The sequence below is a fragment of the Gekko japonicus genome, unplaced genomic scaffold, assembly GCF_001447785.1.
Source record: "Gekko japonicus isolate JY-2015 unplaced genomic scaffold, Gekko_japonicus_V1.1 scaffold3704, whole genome shotgun sequence".
Lineage (NCBI taxonomy): Eukaryota > Metazoa > Chordata > Lepidosauria > Squamata > Gekkonidae > Gekko > Gekko japonicus.
The window spans coordinates 110163-128771 of NW_015164773.1; the positions used below are offsets into that span (position 1 = coordinate 110163).

Sequence of the window (18609 nt, forward strand, 5' to 3'; positions counted from 1 at the left end):
TTCCCTACCTGCTCTGTCCCAGGCATAATCTTATAAACCTCAATCATGTCACCCCTCAGCCATTGTAGTTTCTCCAAGCTAAAGAGCCCCAAGCGCTTTAACCTTTCTTCATAGGGAATGTGTTCCAAGCCTTTGATCATTCGAGTTGTCCTTTTCTGCACTTTTTCAAAACCTATAATATCTTTTTAAAGTGTGGTGACCAGAACTGTACACAGTACTCCAAATGAGGTCGCACCATTGATTTATATAGGAGCATTATGATATTGGCTGATCTGTTTTCAATACCCTCCCTGTAAACTCGGTCGATCCCTTAGCACAGGCCACCCACAGTATGCCCTGTTCTCACTAGAAGCAGTCCATTTGTTACGGCATCGTAATGCGAAGGCAGAGAGGATGGAGCGTTTAAGGTTGGTTCCTGTCCCCTGCAAGGGTTCTCCCTGTAACGTTTTCTTTCTTGCCTTTCAGCTGTGGGTTTGGGATCGTGGTGCTTTCACATGACCCTGAAGTATGAAATGCAGGTCAGTCTTCCTTCAGCATTCACACCTTTTTTGGGGGGTGGACTTTGCTTGGGTCTACTATTCCTGGTTGTTGTTGTTGTTTTTAAAATATCATCAGGTGAAGACTACGGCCCTTTTCACATTACTTTTCTAAACCGGATGTTATTTGTTGCCAGCCCGATTTCGAGTAAAGCTAAACCAGTTACTAAAATGGAATGCAAAAGCAGTTTGAAAAAGGGTCAAATAAGTGGATGCTTAGAGAGTTGTATGGGAAATAGTAGTTGCAGCAGATGTTTAAGATGTGTTTTATAGGAAACACTTTCAAGGTCCAGGGCAGGTGTTAATTAAAAAAGGGTTTTTGCGAACTAGGCTTGACTAACAGGATGAGTAAATCTAAACATGAAGGCTATGTACTATTTGAGGGGATGAGAAAAAAATACTTCTGAGACTGGGACTTGAATCGGTGCCGATACGTTCAGGGTTTGACGGAGAACAGTGGCTGAGAGGCAGATCGGCAAGTCGAGAATTCCCCAGTTTGGGAACTCGTATAACGAGGACTCCTCAGTTTGCTTTGCACACTTTACAGCTCCCGTCCAGGCGTCTCAAAGGGTAAACATTCCAGGAGCTCAGCCAAAACAACGTCAAGAACAGCTACATCAAGATTTTGTATTGTTTTGTATTGTACTCATATTATCATTAACCGGCTTTGCTTATGTTCATGAAATGTACTTCATATATAATGAATGAATGGTAGTTAATACAGGAAATTTGTTATAAGGAAATTTGGTATAATAATACAACAAAGTGTGTTAAAGATATAGAAGAGTAATTTTCTTTGGTGAGCCCTATCTTTCTTATTGTAATTACACCAAAGCCTGTCTAGTTTTTGATCCCTATGAGGAAAGGCTAACGGATCTGGGGCTTTTCAGTTTAGAAACGATAGAGCATTCCGGACATGAGAGAGGTTTATAAAATTATGCGTGGGGTGGAGAGAGTGGACAAGGAGAACTTTTTCTCCCTCTCCCAAAAGACTAGGACTCAAGGGCATCCAGTGAAGCTGACGGGCAGTAGGTTCAGGATGGACAAAAGGAAATACCACTTTACACAGAGAGGGATTAAAATGTGGAATTCACTGCCAGAGGAGGTAGTGATGGCCAGCTTGAAAAGGGGAGTAGACAGATTGATGTAGGAGAGGTCTGTCAGTGGCTACTAGCTGTGGTGACTCAATGGGGACCTCCCATGTTCAGAGGCAGTAAACCTCTGAATCCCAGAGCCAGGAGGCAACCACAAGGGAAGGCCTCGGCTTCTATGCCCTGTGGCTGGCCGTCCAGAGGAACTGGTTGGCCACCATGTGACTCAAAAATGATGGCCACAGTCACAGAACAGACCGAAAAAAGAAGAAATAACAATCACAAAATTTATACAAAAATGTGTACAAAAAAATCTACATATATAAATGCACAAGGCAATTGAAAATGGTGTGACGATGGTCTCCGGAATGTTCTATCGTTTCGATACTATTCTTCTTCCGAAAGTGGATGAAAGCCTTAATAAATCATATGCAATAACAATATTACGTGAAGAATCTCTGGTACATGTACATACAAAAATTCAATAAAAAGTTTGTTTCAAACCTTACATACATCCCAATACCAGTACTGATGCTGCAAAGATTTACCCTGATTCATTATAATGGAAAGTAATTTCTGTAAGTTGGCTATCTTGCTTAGCTATTTATAATTCCCGTAAGTGGACAACCTTATATTATAATTTCTGTAAATTGGCTATCTTGCTTAGCTATTCCCGTAAATTGGCAACCTTGTTGTAAAATTTCTGTGAGTTGGCAACCTTGTATTGTAATTCCTGCAAGTTGACAATCTGGTATTGTAATTCCTGTAAGTTGACAACCTTGGTAGTTGGCAACCATGCATTGTAATTTTTGCAAGCAACCTTATATTGTATTCTTATAAGTTGGCAACCTTCCATTATAATGAATCAGGGTAAATCTTTGCAGCATCAGTACTGGTATTGGGATGAGTTAGCATAAAAGTTTTGTGAGAACATGTATCTAGCAAGGCATTATACAAGCACTTTGCCCTAGGAACATTCTTTCAGAGAATTTCTTGCAACTAAGTTATGGTGAGTATATGCCTTCAAAAGTTGTAGAGTCGTATAAATTAATTGTGGCTAAATTATGCTGATGTGTTAGATTTTATTGTTACATTTCATAGATACATCGGTGAATATTAATGAAATTTTTGATACCTACTTGTTGAAATGACAGACCAAGAGTCGCTGTATGTAAGGTCTGAAACAAACTTTTTATTGAATTTTTGTACGTACATGTACCAGAGATTCTTCACATAATATTGTTATTGGATATGATTTATTAAGGCTTTCAATCCACTTTCGGAAGAAGAATAGTATTGAAACGATAGAGCATTCCGGAGACCATCGTCACACCATTTTCAATTGCCCTGTGCATTTATATATGTAGATTTTTTTGTAAACGTTTTTGTATAAATCTTGTGATTGTTATTTAAATATTTTCTAGCGCAGTTACCTCACAGTCTCTTCTTTTTTCCGTCTGGCTGCCATGTGAGCCGGGACGCTGGACTGGATGGACCACTGGTCTAATCCTACAGGGCTCTTCTTAGATTCTTACGTTTCCGATTGTCTGAAGAAGTGTGCACGCCAATGTTCCCTCTAAGTTGAGTTAGTGTGAACTAGCTCACAGTTTTTTAGCCTCCGGCTCACACATTTTTGTCTTCGCTCAGGAAGGAGGGCTCCAGACAAGCGCAAACTAGTTTATGCAGTAACCAAATGGCTCGCTCACAACTTTAATGCCAGGAGCTCACAAAGTAGAATATTTGCTCACAAGACTCCACAGCTTAGAGGGAACATTGGTGCACGCACATGAAAGCTGACACTTCGAATAAAACCTTGTTGGTCTTTTTTTTAATTAAACAGTTTTTTATTAATGGGATAATACAGTTCCTTTAAAAGAGTTATACATTTTATCACATTTTCCACCTATCCCTATTTTACTTTATCCCCTTACCCTCCCACCCCTCATTTGGCTTCCCGCAATGCTTATATCCCTTTAAATCTTTTAATCTTAAAGTTTTCTATCTTTTTACATTTTAATATTTCTTTTCTCACCATTGTTAATTCTTACTCCAATATGTTTTTAATCATCAGGTAACTTTCACTTAATCATAGATTATTCTATTTCTAATATTCTTCAAAACACAGTAAATTATTTGTAACATCCCAGTTAGTCTCCAAATACTCTTTAAAGTCTTTCCACTCTTCAAAAAAGTCCTCATCTTCTTGGTTGCTTAGCTTCCTTGTCATTTTGTCCATTTCAGCCATAAACAAAACTTTTTTAATCCAGTCCCATTTTTCTGGTATTTTGTCTTGTTTCCAATATTGGGCATATGTCATTCTCGCAGTAGAAATCAAATACTAAAATAAAGTTCTTTTGGTAACATTCAATTCTTCCATTTTCAGACCTAACAACATTATTTCTGGCTCTTTTTTAAAATTACATTTTAAAATTTTCTGCATTTCACTGTGGACCTCCGTCCAAAAATTACTTGCCTTGTCACAGGTCCACCACATAAGGTAAAATGAACCTTCATGTTTTTTACATTTCCAACATTTATTCGACATATCATCATTCATATTTGCTATTTTTTCCGGTGTCATATACCATCTATACATCATTTTGTAACAGTTCTCTTTTATATTATAACAAGTCGAAAATTTTATAGAATTTTTCCATAACCATTCCCATGACGACATTGTAATTTCTTTATTCATATTAATCGCCCATTTCTACATTTGTTCTTTTACTGTTTCATCCTCAGTGTACCATTTTAACAAAATCTTATAAATTTTAGATATCATTTTACTTCCATTTCCCTCCCACACCTCTTCTATCTCATTATTTTTTCCCCTGAAACCATATTTTTTCTTGTCACTCCTATACAAATCATGAATCTGCCAGTAATTCAACCAGTCATAATCAAAGTCTAATTCTTCTTTCTTCTTTATTTCAAATTTTTTCCCTTGTTGGTCTTAAAGGCGCCGCTGGACTCAAACTTCATTCTGCCGCTTCAGAACAACACGGCCGGCTACCCCACCTGAATTTCCCTGATAGACGTAATCCTCCATTGACGGGATTACGAACGTTGATCTCTCCTGTGTCTTTTTTCTTTTCTTTTGTAGCTGTTGGACGAGTTGCCCATGATCTACGGCTGCTGCACATTTGTCTACTGCCTGTAAGTATGTGCCAGTTTTTCTGGAAAATACCCGAATCTGCCGTGAAGGTGCCTGATCCTGCTCTCGTCAAAGAGAAGGAGGGTGCACCCTGTGGAGAAACTGTATTCCCACTTCTAGTAGTGCGTTAGCGCTAAAAACCATCGGAGAGCCCAGAGCTTGGCATAAGAACATAGGAAGGGCCCTGCTGCATCAGAACTTTGGTCCCTCTAGTTCAGCATCTGGTCTCACACAAACGCCAGCCAGTTCCCCTGGAGGGCCAACAACAGGGCAGAGAAGCCAAGGCCTTCACCTGATAAGAACATAAGCAGAGCCCTGCTGGATCAGACCAGTGAGGGTCCATCTAGTCCAGCATCCTGCCTCACACAGGGGCCAGCCAGTTCTTCTGGAGGGCCAACAACAGGGCAGAGAAGCCAAGGCCTTCACCTGATAACATAAGCATAGCCCTGCTGGATCAAACCAGTGAGGGTCCATCTAGTCCAGCATCCTGCCTCACACAGGGGCCAGCCAGTTCTTCTGGAGGGCCAACAACAGGGCAGAGAAGCCAAGGCCTTCACCTGATAAGAACCTCAAAAAAGAGCCCTGCTGGATCAGACCAGTGAGGGTCCATCTAGTCCAGCCTCCTGTCTCACACGGCGGCCAGCCAGTTCCTCTGGAGGGCCCAGCAACAGGGCACAGCGACCAAGGCCTTCCCCTGGTGTTGCCTCTTGGCTCTGAGATGCTTGTATTTCTGTGCTTATTTACTGCCATTCACAGATCTTACCAACCACTTTAATCCAATCTCAACTATAATTGCTCAGTTACTTATGCCTGTGACTCTAACTATATATGACTTAACAGCACATGAAGCTCCAAATTGTTTGAATTCATAAACTGTTCATTATTAAGAATGCTTCTTCTTATTAAACATACACTGTTGGTTATTTAATACATGCCTAAAATACAAATGGTACATAGACAGACTGGGGATTTGAAGAAAACTCTACAATCCCCAAAGAAACTTCCCAATTCCAATGGACTGAAAAACATGATTTCTAACTGTCCATTGAGCAAGTAAATCCAGTCCTTAGGACTTAAGGGAAACAATGCAAAATGAACTGCAGTCGTAAATCCAGTCCTCAAGACTTGAAACAAACAGTGATGTGTCGCAGTCAAACAAACAATGATGCTTCACGTGGCGCTTTATGTGATGTTAAGTCCTATGTGATTCATACTAATTCATCTATTTCCTTAAACTGCTGTAAGTATTCTAACTTGCCTGAGAGCCAGTTTGGTGTAGTGACTGAGCGATGAATTCTGATCTGGAGAACCGGGTTCGATTCCCCCACTCCTCCACTTGAAGCCAGCTGGGTGACTTTGGGTCAGTCACAGTTCTCTTGGTCCCAAAAATAAACATAGCTCGCCACAGAAAGAGTGAGAGTTTCAGTCTGCCAGAAAACCCACTGCCATGAAATAATTAATAATTATTAATAATAATAAGTAATTAATAATGATCCTGCTAGTGCTACGTCAAGGGATTGGTAACAAACACGAACAGAGAGAAAGAGTTGAAAAAGACATACGAGACTACTGTTTAATCCTAGGAAAGCACTCTCTCTTTATCTCTTACATTTCTTGGATCTACATGTTTTCCAGTGAAGGAGTGATAAATATTGTTCGGGAACCTGTAAAACGAAGACTTTTTCAGTCCGCTTTGCACACTTTACAGCTCCGTCAGGACGTCTCGACGAGTAAACATTCCAGGAGCATAGCCAAAACAGTGTCAAGAACAACTACACCAAGATTTGGTATTGTTTTGTATTGCACTCATATAATTATTTACTGGCTTTGCTTATGTCCATAAAATGTACTTATCAGAACTACGGCTTGCCCAAGGTCATCCGGCAGGTGCAAGTGGAGACGTGGGGAATCAAACCCGGTCCTCCCAGATTAGAGTCCGCACACTTAACCACAACACCAAACTGGCTCTCCCTAGAGCGCCTTCTTTAAAGTTTGCAAACCTTGGAGGGCAGACCGGGCTTGCGTAATTTGTTTCTCTTGGATCTCATCGGCTTTCTTCCTGTCTGCCTTCCAGGTACGAGTGTTTCAAGTACAAGAACACCGTCAATTATCCACTCCTGTTTCTACTAGGAACCTACAGCATCGGCGTCACCACAGTAAGCAGTTCTGTTTGGGGGAAGTGAAGTTCCACAAGGATTGGCTCGTCTGTCCCTGTTTCCTCGCTATATCTGTAAACGAAAGCACAGAGTCCGCCCTCGGCCTGTCCCTCCCCTCCCTCCACATCCATGCGTGTGCAGACACTCTTGTGTCATTCCTTGAAGATCCACCGCACATGGGTAATGCAGGACACTCTTGGCCCTTGAAAAACAGAAGCCAGAAGAAGGGGAAAGGAACTGTCTCTCGCCTAGTTTTGAGTGGCTTTTCGAAGTCACGCACTTTGGTGTAAATAGGAAGAATTGCATTATCATACGATCATAGAATGTTATCGAGTCTAACTTGCCTGAGAGCCAGTTTGGTGTAGTGACTGAGAGTCATCTAGTCCAACCCCCTGCACCTTGCAGGAGCAGAGCCGAAGGAGAGCCCTACAACATACCCGGAAGATGGCCGTCCAGCCTCCACTTGAAAACGTCCTGCGAAGGAGCATCCACCACCTCCCAAGGCAGACTGTTCCACTGTTCAACCACTCTTACTATCAGGAAGTTTCTCCTGATATTCAGCTGGTATTGGCTCCCTTGCAAATTCCACCTATTAGATCTAGTCTTGCGATCCGGAGCAAGAGAGAATAGATCTGCTCCCTCTTCTACATGACAGCCCTTCAAATATTTGAAGACTGCAGTCATGTCCCCTCTAAGCCTTCTCTTTCCCAGGCTAAACAGACCCAGCTCTTTCAGCCTTTCCTCATAAGACATTTCAGCATTACAGCTGAAAAGCAGAGAATTCTTCCAAAATCCATGCAGTCACACAAATCTATGAAGCTGCTTTGCCCTGAGCGAGGTCATTGGTACGTTGAGTATTAGGGGAAGGGTCCATGGCTCAGTGTAGTGTATTGGCTTGGCACGCAGGAGGTCCCAGGGTCAGTCCCCGGCATCTCCAGGTAAAAGGACCAGATTCCAGAACTGTCCTTGAAAGAACAGCTCTGACACAGCTATGCCTTGCCCAGGGTCATCCAGCAACTGCAAGGAGTAGGGAATCAAACCCAGTTCTCCCAGATTAGAATCCACGCACTTAACCACTACACCAAACTGGCTGTACACCAGACTGGGATCCAAGACCCCAGAGAGCTGCTGCCAGTCTTGAGTAAACAATACTGACCCTGATGGACAAGGGTCTGATTCAGTATAAGGCTGATTCATGGGGAAGGACCGTGGCTGAGTGGTAGAGCCTCTACCTGGAATGCAGAAGGTCCCAGGTTCCATCCCCGGCATCACCAGTTAAATTAAGGACCAGACAGTAGGTGATGTGAAGGACCTCTGCCTGAGACACTAGAGAGCGATGGAGATGGGCCATGGCTCAGTGGTAGAGCATCCGCTTGGTATGCAGAAGGTCCCAGGTTCAACCCCCGGCATCTCCAGTTAAATTAAGGGCCAGACAGTAGGTGATGTAAAAGACCTCCTCCTGAGACACTAGAGAGCGATGGAGATGGGCCATGGCTCAGTGGTAGAGCCTCTGCTTGGTATGTAGAAGGTCCCAGGTTCCATCCCCGGCATCTCCAGTTAAATTAAGGGCCAGACAGTAGGTGATGTGAAAGACCTCCTCCTGAGACACTAGAGAGCGAGGGGCCATGGCTCAGTGGTAGAGCATCTGCTTGGTATGCAGAAGGTCCCAGGTTCAATCCCCAGCATAAATTGACCAGACAGTAGATGATGTGAAAGACCCCTAACCTGAGACCCTGGAGAGTTGCTGCTGGTCTTGCATAGACAATACTGTCCTTGATGGACCAGTGGTCTTAATTCAGTATAAGGCAGATTCATGGGGAAGACTGTGGTTCCATAGCAGAGCATCTGCTCGGCATGCAGACGGTCCCAGGTTCAACTCCCGGCATTCTCAGTTAAAGTATCTGGTAGGAGGTGATGCGAAAGACCTCCGCCCGAGGCCTTGGAGAGCCATGGAGAGGGGCCGTGGCTCAGTGGTAGACCCTCTGCTTGGTATGTAGAAGGTCCCAGCTCAAAATGATGGTCACAGTTAAAAACCACTAAAGGTCACACCAGCAGCTGCATGTGGAGGAGTGGGGGAATCAAACCCGGTTCTCCCAGATTAGAGTCCGCCCTCCTAACCTCTACACCAAACTGGCAGGAAAGAGCCCGGCCTGACACAGCTCCATAGCCCCTTCCTTGGGCCTTCCTTTTCTCGGGGGCCACAGCCCCGCACGACCCACCTAGCCATTTGACAGCCCTCTCTCTGCAGTTCAGCCACCCGAGATTACAGCCAACGAGAGCTGTTTTATGCCTAACTTCTTTGCTCTTTGCTTTTTTACAGGTTTACCTAAACTGGAAGCAGCCAGTATTTCATCAGGTAACCATTACTCTCTTCAAAGTTTCAGACGTTATTTGCCATTCAGTTGTTAAGTGTGGGGCATTTCTGACAGAAATTTGTGCGTAGTTCTGGTTCAGCCTTCTGGGACTACAGAAAACAACTCTGCACCATCCTCTCTATGGCAGCCCTTCAAGTCCTTGATGATGTTTATCATATCCTCTCTCAGTCATCTCCTCTCCAGGCTAAACAGACCCAGAGAACACGTGATCACCAGATGGTGCCCGTGGACACCGTGGCACCATCTGACACCTTTCGTGGTGCCCACAGAGTGTTTTTGGAAAGTGGGTGGAGTCAGGTGGGGCTCTCCCCTAAGAACATGAGAAGCCCATGTTGGATCAGGCCAGCGGCCCATCCAGTCCAACACTCTGTGTCACACAGTGGCCCCTGGGTTTTGGCCACTGTGAGACACAGAGTGTTGGACTGGGCGGGCCATTGGCCTGCTCCAACATGGCTTCTCTTATGCTCTTATGTCTGAGGCAGTGATGCTCTGTATTCTTGGTGCTAGGGGGGCAAGAGTGGGAGGGCTTCAGGAGTTCTGGCCCCCATGGTGGACCTCCTAATGCCCCCTGGTTTTTGGCCACTGTGAGACACAGAGTGTTGGACTGGGTGGGTCATTGGCCTGATCCAACATGGCTTCTCTTATGTTCTTATGTCTGGGGCAGTGATGCTTTGTCTTCTTGGTGCTTGGGGGCCAACAGTGGGAGGGCTTCTGGAGTTCTGGCCCCACTGGTGGACCTCTTGATAGCATCTGAGCTTTGGCCACTGTGTGACGCAGTGTTGGACTGGAAGGGCCATTGGCCTGACCCATCGTGGCTTCTCTCTTATATTCTTAACGCTGATCTGCCTGCCGAACAGTTTAATCACCAGCATCCTTCCCAACCTGTACGGAAAGCAACCACTAACGAGTTTTGCTGGTTTCTTCACGGGAACGAAATTCCCCCAAACTACCAAGGCACTGTCATTGAACCCAAGTGGGGGGAATTGCCGGAGCTTTCCATTTGTCAGAGCTGCTGCTTACACTTCTAGAGAACTGCATCGTAAGAACATAAGAACCGAAGAGAAGCCAATGTTGGATCAGGCCAGTGGCCCATCCAGTCCTACACTCTCTGTCACACAGTGGCCAGAAATACCAATGCCATCAGGAGGTCCAGCAGTGGGGCCAGGACACCAGAAGCCCTCGCACTGTTGCCCCCCACCCCCCAAGCACCAAGAAGACAGAGCATCCCTTGCCCCAGACATAAGAACCTAAGAGAAGCCAGTGCTGGATCAGGCCAGTGGCCCATCCAGTCCAACACTCTGTGTCACACAGGGGCCAGAAATCCCAGGCGCCATCAGGAGGTCCAGCAGTGGGGTCGAAAATACCAGGTGCTCTCAGGAGGTCCAGCACCCCTGAGGGTGCTCGCTGTTCTCTAGCCTCAGCCAAGCATCAGAAGGCATTGACTAGGAGCCAAGTCTGTCTGGAAACCTTGGAGAAGTCTGCTGATTTGCATCCGTTTCTTGCGAGGGCGAAACAGTTGCCGTCCCGACATGCCCGAGACGGTTGCACGCAAGCAAACCATAGAAAAGCACCCCGAAGTCAACCAGAATCCTGAATTAGAAGAAGAAGAAGAGAAGATTGGATATATACCCCACCCTTCACTACCTGAAGGTGTCTCAGAGCGGCTTACAAACTCCTTCCCCTCCCCACAACAGACACATTTTGAGGTAAAAGAAGGAGAAGAGATTGGATTTATACCCCGCCCTTCACTCCCCAAAGGAGTCTCAAAGCGGCTTACAAACTCCTTTCCCTCCCCCTCCCCACAACAGACACCCTGTGAGGTAGGCGGGACTGAGAGAGCTCTGACAGAAATGGCTCTTTTTCAAGAACAGCTCTGAGAGAACTACGGCTTGCCCGAGGTTATCCAGCAGGTGCAAGCGGAGGAGTGGGGAATCAAACCCGCTTCTCCCAGATTAGAGTCTGCGCACTTAACCACTACACCACTACAACCACTACAAATATATATATATATTTACTATTAACTTTAATATTAACTTTAAAAAGCAAGGTTCCCCCCGCCCCAGGCAATCGGGATGACGGTCATGTCTGATTATGCGCCCCTCCCCACCCCCCAATTAAATATGGAAAAACAGGGAGGGTATTTCCCCCACGCGCGTTCATTCCAGGTGAGTTAATTATAGCCTGTTCAGAACAAGATACTGGAGCTGTAAAACTACGGAGCCGCAGGCAAGGGCTGGAAGTTAACTTGGAATCCGCCAGCAGAAAGAGCTTCCCATTTTGGCGGCGGCATCGGGGACAAATTACCATCCGCTTTCCCAGTCGTATCTTCTAGGCATGTACCTTCAAACAGTATTCCGCTCCCTTTCCCAGTAGCTGTAAGGGATGTTAATTCAGAATGAGTTGCAAAAGGAGAAAGAAGCAAGGCGGGTGTTCTGTTCTTGTAATGGAAAGTCCCTATCCCTGGGTTTGCCAGGGTTTTAAGAAAGGGGAAGGGCCGTGGCTCAGCGGTAGAGCCTCTGCTCGGCAGGCAGAAGGTCCCAGGTTCAATCCTCGGCATCTCCAGTTCAAAGGACCAGGCAGCAGGTGATGTGAAAGACCTCTTCCTGAGACCCTGGCGAGACATAGACAGGGGCTGTGGCTCAGAGGTAGAGCCTCTGCTTGGCATGCAGAAGGTCCCAGGTTCAATCCTCGGCATCTCCAGTTCAAAGGACCAGGCAGCAGGTGATGTGAAAGACCTCTTCCTGAGACCCTGGCGAGACATAGACAGGGGCTGTGGCTCAGAGGTAGAGCCTCTGCTTGGCATGCAGAAGGTCCCAGGTTCAATCCTCGGCATCTCCAGTTCAAAGGACCAGGCAGCAGGTGATGTGAAAGACCTCTTCCTGAGACCCTGGCGAGACATAGACAGGGGCTGTGGCTCAGAGGTAGAGCCTCTGCTTGGCATGCAGAAGGTCCCAGGTTCAATCCTCGGCATCTCCAGTTCAAAGGACCAGGCAGCAGGTGATGTGAAAGACCTCTTCCTGAGACCCTGGCGAGACATAGACAGGGGCTGTGGCTCAGAGGTAGAGCCTCTGCTTGGCATGCAGAAGGTCCCAGGTTCAATCCTCGGCATCTCCAGTTCAAAGGACCAGGCAGCAGGTGATGTGAAAGACCTCTGCCCGAGACTCTGGAGAACGGCGGTCAGTCTTGAGTAGACGATACTGACCTTGATGAAGCATAGGTCTGATTCAGCGCAAGGCAGCTTCAGGTGTGATGTCAACGCCTAGGAACTTGGAACACTCTCCCTGCCTATCAAAAGAAAAGGGGCGCTTCCTTCATTTTTCCATTCTTTTCCATCAAAACACCTTAACATTGGTGTGGGGTTTGTTTTCTTTGCCACTGCACATTTTCCACCTCCTACTTTGCAGAACCATCGGTTGTGTGTGTGTTGGGAAGTGCCACCAAGTCTCAGCCAACTTGTCAAGGCAAGAGATGTTCAGAGGTGGGTTTGCCTCTGCGTGGCGACCCCGGACTTCCTCGGTGGTCTCCTGCCCAAGAACTAACCAGGGCTGACCCTGCTCAGCTTCCTAGATCAGATGAGGTCAGGATAGCTTGGGCCATCCAAGTCAGGGCAAAAGACATACAGAGGTGGTTGGCCATTTCCTGCCTCTGCTTAGCAACCCTTGTATTCCATGGTGGTCTCCCATCCAAGTACCAACCAGGGATGGCCCTGCTTAGCTTCCAAGATCTGATGAGATCAGGCTAGCCTGGGCCGTCCAGATCAGGGCAGATGAACAGAGGTGGTTGGCCATTGCCTGCCTCTGCGTAGCAACCCTTGGCTTCCTTCGTGGTCTTCCATCCAAGTACCAACCAGGGATGGCCCTGCTTAGCTTCCAAGATCTGATGAGATCAGGCTAGCTTGGGCCATCCAGATCAGGGCAGATGAACAGAGGTGGTTGGCCATTGCCTGCCTCTGCATAGCAACCCTTGGCTTCCTTGGTGGTCTCCCATCCAAATACCAACCAGGGATGGCCCTGCTTAGCTTCCAAGATCTGATGAGATCAGGCTAGCCTGGGCCATCCAGGGCAGGGCAGGAGACACACAGAGGTGGTTTGCCATTGCCTGACTCTGCGTAGCAACCCTTGGCTTCTTGGTGGTCTCCCATCCAAGTACCAACCAGGGATGGCCCTGCTTTTTAAAAAGCCAGTCAGGAGGTCTGGTCAGCAAGGTTCTTTGGATGCGTGATCTGAAGGCGGCACGCCCACCACGAACTTTCTTCCAGGCTCCGCAGACCAAAGCCCCCCACATTTCTTTCGTTTCCTCCACGTAAACCCAGCTTCTCTGCCCCTATATGTCGACTGCGGGGGTGCGCGAGGATCACAGTTTATTCAGTTCTGTGAGCAACATTAAGCTGCCTTTGCATTCAACACCGTTCTCCCCATTTGGGCTGCCGTTGCTATAAGGAAACAGGGCATTGACTTGATTGACGTGATGGTGAGGGGTCTGGAGACCAAGTCCTATGAGGGAAGGTTGAAGGAGCCGGGTACATTTAGCCTCGAGAGGAGACAACTGAGAGGGGATATGAGGACCATCTTCAAGTACTTAGAATCACAGTATCATAGAACGTTAAGAGTCGGAAGGCACCTTGCGGGCCATCTAGTCCAGCCCCCTCTGCACTCTGCAGGAGCATAGCCGAAAGACAGCCCTACAACATACCCAAAAGATGGTCGTCCAGCCTCCGCTTGAAAACGTCCAGCGAAGGAACTTCCACCACCTCCCGAGGCAGTCCGTTCCACTGCTCATCCACTCTTACAGTTAGGAAGTTGCTCCTGATATTTAGCCGGTAAAGACTCCCTTGTAATTCCCACCCATTAGATCTAGTCTTGCAATCCGGAGCAAGAGAGAATATAGATCTGCTCCATCTTCTGCATGACAGCCCTTCAGATACTTGAAGACTGCAATCATGTCCCCTCTAAGCCTTCTCTTTCCCAGGCTAAACAGACCCAATTCTTTCAGCCTTTCCTCATAAGACTTGGATTCCAACCCTCTCACCACCCTGGTTGCCCTCTTCTGGACACGCTCAAGCTTGTCAACATCCTTCCTCAAATGTGGTGCCCAAAACTAGACACAGGACTCCAGGTGAGGCCTGACCATAGCAGAATAGAGCGGAACGACCACCTCCCTTGATCTGGACACAATGCTTCTGTTCATGCATCCTAAGATTGCATTCGCTTTCTTCACACCCACATCGCACTGCAGGCTCATGTTTCGCTTGTGATCAACCAGAACACCCAGGTCCTTGAAGGGCTGTCATCTAGGGCAGGGGTGTCAAACATGCGGCCCAGGGGCTGGATGAGGCCACCAGAGGCTTCCCATGAGGCCTGCAGTGGAACTGGCCATCTCCTGCTTCCAGTTCTTTTTCTGCTGCTGCATCGTCGCTTGCTTCGCCAGACTCTCTTAATCACTCAGCTATTTCATGTTTCAACCTGTGTCCTAGACTCAGAACTCTGAGCGTGAGAGTTCTGCGGTGAATGACAATAAATCAAAAGTAGGTTTGCAGCTTACGGAGCTAATGTTTTAAGCATGTTTTTATTTTAAGTTTAAAAAAAAACTCTTTGCGTTTGCGACCTTTATAAAGTTTATGACACACACGGCCCGGCCCAACAAAGGTCTCATTTATGTCAGGTCCGGCCCTCATAACAAAAGAGTTCGACACCCCTGATCTAGAGGATGGTGTGGCGTTGTTTTCTGTTGCCCCAGACCTTTGAACCGGAACCAACGGGTTGAAATCTACATCAGAAGAGTTTTTGGCTAAATATCAGGAAGAACGTCCTGGCAGTCAGAGGGGTTCCTCAGTGGGACGGGCTTCCTCGGGAGGTGGTGGGCTCTCCTTCTGGGGAGCTTTTCAAACAGCGGCTAGACGGCCATCGGACAGCAATGCTGATTCTGTGAACTGAGGCAAATCATGAGAGGGAGGGCGGGAAGGGTTGCCTCAGTGCTTAGTTCTCGTGGCCCTTTCCTAGGAAAATGCTGATCGCCACTTTTGGGGTCAGGAAGCCATTTTCCTCCCGGCCAGTTTGGCTGGAGATCCTGGAGGTTTTTTGTCATCTTCTGGGCGTGGAACAGGGGTCACTGGGGGTGTGAGGGAGGGAGGTATTTGTGGATTTCCTGCATTGCGCAGGGGGTTGGATTAGATGACCCTGGAAATTCTCTCCAACTCTATGATTCTATGACTGAAAAGGGTCCTGGTTCTGGGCAGGATTTGGTGCAGAGAGGTGATTAACAATCCCCCCTTTCCCCCCCATCCTACAGGTTATGTACGGGACGCTGGTCTTGGTCTTAGTACTGCGATCCGTATATATAGTGATGTGGTAAGTATCGCTCAGATGCTACGTGTCACACTTTTGTTTCATTCACCGCCCAGTCCTTGAAGGACCGCCTGTGTTCATATTGTCCAGCCTGCCAGATTAGATCCCCTTCTGGGCTCTTGACGTTTTGCAGGTGGTGACCCTAAACAGGGCCTTTTTGGTGATGGCACCTTGCTTCTTGAATGCCCCTCCCCCTTGAGGCTTGCCTTGCATGATAAAATAAGAAGAGTCCTGCTGGATCAGACCAGTGAGGGGCCATCTAGTCCAGCCTCCTGTCTCACACGGGCCAACCAGTTCCTCTGGAGGGCCAGCAACAGGGCAGAGAGGCCGAGGCCTTCCCCTGGTAAGAACATCAGAAGAGCCCTGCTGGATCAGACCAGTGAGGGGCCATCTAGTCCAGCCTCCTGTCTCACACGGGCCAACCAGTTCCTCTGGAGGGCCAGCAACAGGGCAGAGAGGCCGAGGCCTTCCCCTGGTAAGAACATCAGAAGAGCCCTGCTGGATCAGACCAGTGAGGGGCCATCTAGTCCAGCCTCCTGTCTCACACGGGCCAACCAGTTCCTCTGGAGGGCCAGCAACAGGGCAGAGAGGCCGAGGCCTTCCCCTGGTAAGAACATCAGAAGAGCCCTGCTGGATCAGACCAGTGAGGGGCCATCTAGTCCAGCCTCCTGTCTCACACGGGCCAACCAGTTCCTCTGGAGGGCCAGCAACAGGGCAGAGAGGCCGAGGCCTTCCCCTGGTAAGAACATCAGAAGAGCCCTGCTGGATCAGACCAGTGAGGGGCCATCTAGTCCAGCCTCCTGTCTCACACGGGCCAACCAGTTCCTCTGGAGGGCCAGCAACAGGGCAGAGAGGCCGAGGCCTTCCCCTGATGTTGCCTCCTGGCTCTGGGATTCAGAGGTGTAGTGCCTCTAAATGTGGAGGTTCCCGTTAGTCTCCATGGCTAGTAGCCATTGATCAACTTACCTCCATGAATTTATCTAATCCACTTTGGTGCAAGTTTGGTGTAGTGGTTAAGTGCGTGGACTCTAATCTGGGAGAACCGGGTTTGATTCCCCACTCGTCCACATGCAGCTGCTGGTGTGACCTTAGGTCAGTTACAAGTTCTCTCAGATCTAGATCTTGAGTTGCAAGCCCCCTACAAGCCCCCTAGAGAACTGTAGAGAGCCAGTTTGGTGGAGTGGTTTGCAGCACAGACTCTAATCTGGGCGAGTCAGTTTTGATTCCCCACGCCTCCACTTGCACCTGCTGGATGGCCTTGGGCAAGCCGTAGTTCTGTCAGAGCTGTTCTCTCAAGGACAGTTCTCTCAGAGCTCTCTCAGCCCCACCCGCCTCACAGGGTGCCTGTTGTGGGGAGGGGAAGGGAAAGGAGTTTGTAAGCCCCTCTAAGACTCCAAGTGAAGGGCGGGGTATAAATCCAGTCTCCTCCTCTTCCTCTTTGTCATTGCCGTCTTCTTCTTAAGCTGCCTTCTTCTTAAGGCTATCCGCATTTTAATCCCTCTCTGGGGGAAGCTCTGCAACTTACCTGGCTGCTTCTTGCTCTGACTGAGGGCTGCTGGGAACAGGGGGTGGGGCTTGTTGCATGTGCCCGCCCCCTGGGCTCTTTACTGCCGGAGCTCCGCTCCTGTGCGCTCCTGCAGGAAATGACCCCTGGTTGTACATTAATGGCTTTGTTTTGAATAGGTGCATGCAGGGCTCTTTCTGTAGCAGGAACTCTTTTGCATATTAGGCGACACCCCGCCTCCCATGTAGCCAATCCTCCAAGAGCTTCCAGTAGCCCCTGTAAGAAGAGCTCTGTAAGCTCTTGGAGGATTGGCTACATTAGGGGGTGTGTCACCTAATATGCAAACAAGTTCCTGCTACAAAAAGAGCCCTGGATGGATGTTAAATATTTTGTATTATCTTAGCCGCAAGTCACCTTGAGCTGGTCTCTGGAAGGGGGGGGGACACACACACACAAGTTTCAATAATACTTTCAGCCCAGCTTCCTGGAGTTAGCACAAATGGATGATTTGAGTTTAATGTTGCAGAACAGGAATGAAAAGGTACATGAGAAGAGATGGGGGAAAGTATATAATTGGCTAGGAGAGTTGTTAAGTGAATAGCGAACTCAAAATGTATGTAAGAATGACTAAGCGATGAATGACTCTGATATATATGTAAGAGGTATGGATGGAATGTATAAATGCAAAATTAGAAACAAAATAAAATTTTCCAATAAAAAATAATATTTTCAGCCCAGCTTCCTGTGAGAAAGGTGGATTTTTGTGTACTTACAATCTTCCCTTTGCTACTCTCTCTTTCTCTCTAGGGTATATCCCTGGCTCAGGGGTTTGGGTTATACGTCCCTGACGCTATTTCTAATGGGATTTTTTCTTTGGAACATAGACAACATTTTCTGTGACAGACTGAGGTGAGTTGAATCTGTTGCCGTCGAGTGTCTGCGACTCGCTTTTGTGGTTCTGCATTCGGGGGAGGAGGTAACTCAGGTACCCTTTGGTCAAACCGGACCACAAGAAGGTCTCCAGTTCCAGTACCTTAATTACTCTCAGCGTGCCGCAATAAAAGATACACCTGCCCGTCCATCTCCAATTTCGACATATTTGTTTCCTTCACTGTGTTTCCGTCCCGTAATTAAATCCAAACAACTGGTAAACGATGCTCCCTCTAAGCTGTGGAGTCCTGTGAGCAAACATTCTACTTCGTGAGCTCCTGGCATTAAAGTTGGGAGCAAGCGATTTGGCTACGGCATAAATTAGTTTGCTCTGGAGCCCTCCTTCCTGGGCTAAGATAGAAATGTGTGAGCTAGCTCACACTAACTCAGCTTAGAGGAAACACTGTGTGGAGCCCCCCTTCCTGAGCGAAGATAAAAATGTGTGAGCTGGGGGCTAAAAAACTGTGAGCCAGCTGACACTAACTCAGCTTAGAGGGAACACGGATGCAGGGCTTTTTT

The 18609-nt window shown here is 47.5% G+C and overlaps 1 protein-coding gene across 1 annotated transcript in view; it reads left to right on the top strand.

The window, feature by feature from the left end:
• The window catches only part of ACER3 (alkaline ceramidase 3), an 81116-nt gene extending 63043 nt beyond the window's left edge, over window positions 1–18073 (top strand). The window contains exons 3-8 of the mRNA XM_015409723.1: window positions 466–518; window positions 4731–4783; window positions 6856–6937; window positions 9258–9293; window positions 15601–15659; window positions 17968–18073. Of these exons, the coding sequence (XP_015265209.1) occupies window positions 466–518; window positions 4731–4783; window positions 6856–6937; window positions 9258–9293; window positions 15601–15659; window positions 17968–18073 (389 nt within the window). The remainder of the gene's footprint in view (window positions 1–465; window positions 519–4730; window positions 4784–6855; window positions 6938–9257; window positions 9294–15600; window positions 15660–17967) is intronic.
• Window positions 18074–18609: the final 536 nt, after the last annotated feature.